The 5,743-nt window shown below is 33.7% G+C and overlaps 1 protein-coding gene across 1 annotated transcript; it reads right to left on the bottom strand.

Moving 5' to 3' along the window:
• Positions 1–2,802: 2,802 nt before the first annotated feature.
• On the bottom strand, positions 2,803–4,312 carry LOC111624143 (oocyte zinc finger protein XlCOF15-like). Its single transcript, XM_023366936.1, has one exon. The coding sequence runs from the start codon at positions 4,297–4,299 to the stop codon at positions 3,559–3,561; it is 741 nt and encodes a 246-aa protein (XP_023222704.1). The 5' UTR covers positions 4,300–4,312; the 3' UTR covers positions 2,803–3,558.
• Between the last annotated feature and the right edge of the window lie 1,431 nt (positions 4,313–5,743).

Here is a 5,743-nt window from a genome sequence, read left to right on the forward strand (position 1 = left end):
GGCCCAAAAGTCAGTTAACCATTATAAGTACAAATCTGCGTCTTATTCGAAACCTTTGTTATTTACAAACAAAAAGCGGGCAAGGCATTTATACCATAATAATTGTAATGGTATAGAGAGTTGTAGACAGATAAAATTGTCGGTAACTATACACAATGTTATCAATGCTATTCACCAGGGAAAATGCCAAGTATCAAGAACATATTTTTTTCAATTTGTATATTTTACGAACTTCTCATTTGAGAAAAACATTTTCTTAGGAAATTATCAAACTCGTTTAAAACATACAATCAATTGGGTAAGATAAATCGCTATATTTTTTTATTAGCATGAACTTATTTATTATATTATTATTATTGTCTTAATATTTAAATATTTTTTCAGTATAAAAATATAATGAATTTATTGAAAATTTAAAACAAAAAATAAAATAAAATGAATTGATATATACCAGTGGTTTCAACCCGTGGATCGTGACCCACAGGGGGGACTCAAAGCCTCACACAGGGGGTCGCGGGTGAATGAAAAAGACAAGTGTTTGTAGGTCCTACACTACAATAAAAAAAGAACTAGAATTTCAGTAAGAACGCTGTGCCTGTTTCAGTAGCGTGCCGTCATCAGAAGCTGTGGATGCGCCACCTCCCTTGTATTTTCTAAAAAATAAATACATATTAATTTTAATTATATGAAAATAATCGCACAATATTTTATTATAACCGCATTATGTACCTTATTACAAATNTTTCTTTCAGGATAATTTATCATTACAGTTTTCATCAAACTTCACTACACAAATTAAAATACCAGTGGCGTGCCGTCATTAGAAGCGGTGGAAGCGCCGCCTCCCTTGTATTTTCTAAAAAATAAATACATATTAATTTTAATTATATGAAAATAATCGCACAATATTTTATTATAACCGCATTATGTACCTTATTACAAATTTCTATACTACACGTGAAAAAAAAAATAAGATTGGTATTGTATATTCGAATATTAATGGCGGAGTGGAGGCGCTGTATCGTCAGCATCCAAAAAGCCAGATTCGCGCGTGCGCTTTACAGAGCACCAACCTCACCCGGTTTAGCCGTTGGAAGCCTAGGACCTTGGGTGGATGCTACATGTATACCGCTTCCAATTCTATCCAGAACCGGTTCCGGGCTGTTAGCCGCCCGCCCACTAAATATTTGGTCGCCCTCGCCCGATTACGTGAATGACGAATAGATTTATAACTTAACCCAACCGATAAGAATTTACCTGTATGTTTTTATGATAGTTTTCTGTATACAGTCGATCCCCCTATAAGACGGTAGATACGTTCCGTTCTTTATGAATCAATTTTCTAGAATCACAACCAATCACAGCCCGACACGTGTGAAGTTTATGGACTACGGCTGTTTGAAAGGTTTTCTGCCATAAAATTAATCAATTCTAGACTAATCCGACTCAACATTTCCAAAATACGTATATTTTTTTGGAAATAATCTGTAAAAACTACGCTATAAACAAAAAATTGTAGGATTACTTACCGAGTGTGCACCATTCGACATCGCCGTTGCTCAAGCTTGTTTTCGTCGCGGAACAGCGCAGCAAACTGCGGCCGTGATTTCTGATGTTATTTTTCTGCGAAAACTTCGTTGAACTTTGGAGACATCATTAATATAAATAATTTTAATCGTCGTTGAATAAGAAATGTTTCTTAAACAAGAAATGTATAAAATTACAGTGCTGTATTAGACTTATGGTACTTAATTTACATACTGTACAGACGATAGCTCTCCTAAACTCTTCGTAGCGTAGCGCTAGACGGCGGAAAGTATATATATAATTATAATAAAGTTACAATAAATTAAGTTAATATATAATTATATATACAGTACCTAATTTATATATAATTTATATATAATTATATGTACAGACGAAACTAAACTCAATTTACCCCGCCTAAACTGTCCGTAGCGTGGCGCTGGACGGCGGGAAAATAATTCGGCTGCCCGATGACGTTTTACGTAATTATAGGAGTTTTTTTACCGTTGTGTACGGATACCGCCACAATTTTTTCGCCGTCTTATAGGAATCGTAATTATAGGAATCAGTCTTATAGGGGGATCTACTGTACTTAGAATTAAATTATTCCAATGTTCATACAAGCACCAAACAAACATTTAGCTCTATCATTGGATTATAAGGTTAAATAATTATTAAGCAACTTGTCAGGAAGTAAGCATCCGCCATCTCTTGTTAAATATAATAATTATTAATACATTCATTTTATTTAATTTTAGAATATACTGGTAGAAAAGATTGTCCCGGAGCGATACACAAGTGCGGATGTTTTTCTCTCAGACTATTCTAAAATTAAATTAAATCTACTTATTTATTTATAGTTATTATATTTTAGAAGAAATGGCGCTCTGTCGACTCATATTCTGCCAAATTGCTTAGGAATTATTTACTCTTATAGCCCGATAAAGAATCTGGCAGTTCGTTTAGTACTTGAAATAATTATCGGATTAGTTGTATTTATTATATATTTATACAAACAGCAATAGTTTTCTCCTCATAGGCTGGCCACGTGGCGTTTTTGTTATTGTGTCAATCATCTAAATAGGGACACTTTTTCTTGCAAGTCCTCCGTAGAGGCATCCCTCCATGGCAGTTGACCCTGGAAGTGTGATTCCAAATTCCAAAGGAACTCCAAAGGAAGATACGCAGAAAATTTTTTTTGTATTGTTATACAGATGTCATATATCTAAAAAAAATCGCCTAAATCATTTCATTTAATGCCAGTTTACTGGTAGAACTATGAACAGGCAGAAAACTATTATAGAAGTGGACAAAAGCTTTTGTATCACTTTCTGGTCCTAAGCCCGAAAAGTAGCAAGGAGCCGAAAATAAAAATCAAAAAAAATCTGCCAACATACTTCATTATGCGTACGAGTACAGATAACTTATCATATACAATCACCGTCTTTCCGAAAATAAACATTGAAAGATCGAGTTGAACTTGACATTGAAACTGCTGCAACTGTATTGGATGGCATACAACTTCTTCAAAGAAATCTTCTGATATGAGTTAAATAAGTGTTGTGTTTTGTATATAGTAATTTCAACAATAAGAGTCTTTTACACATTTTCTTGTTCTTTTCGAACACGTCAAAACAGGGTTATATTTATTTACGTAGGGCCACTGTAACTTCATTTTGTACATGCATTTCTTGTGGCGGGTATTGGATAAGTTCCTAGAAAGCCCACCTAGAAATCTGGCTTAGCGTGTAAGAAAGCTTGAGCAATCACGCCAATAATGAAAGTTAATTATCCAGTACTTGACACTGGAAGAAAAGAGATTATAGAAAATATACTAATCTGAGTGTGGTAAGTATTAGCACAAAGTGAAAATAGTAAGGCGAGTGTCAATTTTTGTTTTATTACTTCTGGATGTAGGCGCAATTTAATTCAACGAGCGCTTTTCATTGTCTTATTAATTTTATTACGTGTCTAAATTAAAATGCGATAATGTTTATTACTTACAAATAGTCTAACGTTTAATTTAAAATTTTAAAAATCTGTAATATCAGTATCATCTATCTCATAGTTTATGTAGTCGTAATTATGTAACTCATTAATAGAATGTATCAGATTATGGACTTCCAGATCAACTCTCTCAGAATATGTTAATCCGCATTGATTGCATTGATAAGGCGCATTTTCCACTGGCAGCTGAATTCTCTTCTGTTTGTCTAAAGAATTGTTCTCAGAAAATACTTGTTGACACATACCACAAATAAATGAGATCTGATCAGTATGTGTTTTTTTATGAGCATTGAATTCTGGTTCAGAATAAAACTGATTGTTACATTTATCAGATGAAAACAACTGCTTTTTACTATGGGAAGCAGAATGTTTCTTCAAAGCATACTTTGACTTGCAGCGATAATTGCACATAGAACAGGCAAAAGGTTTTATAGTTGAATGTGTCGTCTCGTGTCTTCGTAAATTGCTGCTATACCTGAATCTTACGTCACATATATCACACTGGTATGGTTTTTCTCCCGTGTGAACTCTAAGATGCAAATTTAAGCCACGTTTAGAAGAAAAACTCTTATCACAATTTTCGCATATGTGTGACTTTTCTCCAGTATGAATGATAACATGTTCGTCCAAGTGTTTTTTACAATGAAAGCTCTTTTGGCAGGTTGAACACTCGTATGGCTTTTCTCCTGTATGAGTTCTAAGATGTACGTTGAAATAGTATTTATGAGAATAGCTCTTATGACAAGTTGCACATATATGCTTCATTGTAATCTTTAATAAACTTCACCCTAATTTATATATAATTATATGTACAGACGATACTAAACTCAATTTACCCGCCTAAACTGTCCGTAGCGTGGCGCTAGACGGCGGAAAGTAGTTAGGATGCCCGATGACGTTTTACGTAATTATAGTTTTTTACCGTTGTTTATGGATACCGCCACAATTTTTTCGCCGTCTTATAGGAATCGTAATTATAGGAACCCGTCTTATAGGGGGATCTACTGTAGTTGACAGGAGTTTAAAAATCCGTTAAAATATTTGATATATTTATTCCGCTCTCCGATTTTATATTACTCGCGAATTTCAATGTTAAACCAGTGATATTACGACTTGATATGTCCCATCTCTAAGGGGATGTAGAAAAAAACGTGTACAATTCTTGTATAATGTTAAAACATTAACTGTTACTTTGACAGCGTCATTTACAACTAACTGTAAGTTTAATGAATGAGAGAGATGCACGAGGTACAGAAAAAGCTGTAAAATTTATTTTTCTTAAATTTACGATTTATGTGTCCGTTTGCCATAAAAATTTGTCTTTCCACTTTTTCTCGAGACTACAAATATTCGAGTACAAAGTAACTGGTTTCGACTTATTTCTACTTAAGAAGTAGTTAAATAATTAAGCGATTAGGGAATTCGGGGCATAAACAAAACCCTGATGAAAGAGCCGAAATTTTACTTAAACAAAAGCATAACCGAACCATCTCTAGCCGAGTACAGTGGGACTGATTTCTTCGAAATAGTAGATGTAATAAAGACAGACATTTTTCCAGTTCGACGAGAGTGACCGAAAAGTTGTAAATTTTGGAAATTTCCGTGGACAACACCTGGTCCTAAAACGAATTAGTTAAAAAACAAACGACGGACAATCTATTAAGTTTAACATATTTAGACTTTTACAGCTATAGTGAGAAACGTTTAAAATTTACAAAAACCCTGTCGTGTCTTTTGAGATATACTAGTGATGCGAATAAACAGGCATTTGACATTGACCGGTTGGGCACCCTCGGGATTTGGCAGCCCGCGTGCATGTACACACCTCACACCTAGCAGGACCGTCTCTGATTCCACTCGTAGGGAGTTATTTGACTAAGTGGTTAAGATTTAAAAAGTATAGAATATTTTGTTATTTTTATGTACGTTTTCATTACAAGGCTATATTTAATTATAATTTTCTTTAAAAGTATATTCGTACAATTGAAGAATGTTTTGTACCAGATATGTATATCCACCACACATTTTATTTCACCAAGTAAGTGTTTACAATTTTATTTTTAATTTTAGCCCTTATATCGTGGCTAGCGATTCAGAATGTAATTGCGATATTGAAAATTTATTTTTAAAAAGTTTTGGCTCAAGATCATATAATGAAAAAGAAAACATTATTAAAAGAGAAAGGCCAATGCCTAAGTTAAATATAAAC

Source organism: Centruroides sculpturatus, unplaced genomic scaffold (assembly GCF_000671375.1).
Source record: "Centruroides sculpturatus isolate CEXI.00-Female unplaced genomic scaffold, Cexi_2.0 scaffold214, whole genome shotgun sequence".
Taxonomy (NCBI): Eukaryota; Metazoa; Arthropoda; class Arachnida; order Scorpiones; family Buthidae; genus Centruroides; species Centruroides sculpturatus.

Excerpts from the sequence above, each read along its gene's own strand:
- LOC111624143 (XM_023366936.1), bottom strand. The coding sequence starts at position 4,299 with ATGAAGCATATATGTGCAACTTGTCATAAGAGCTATTCTCATAAATAC.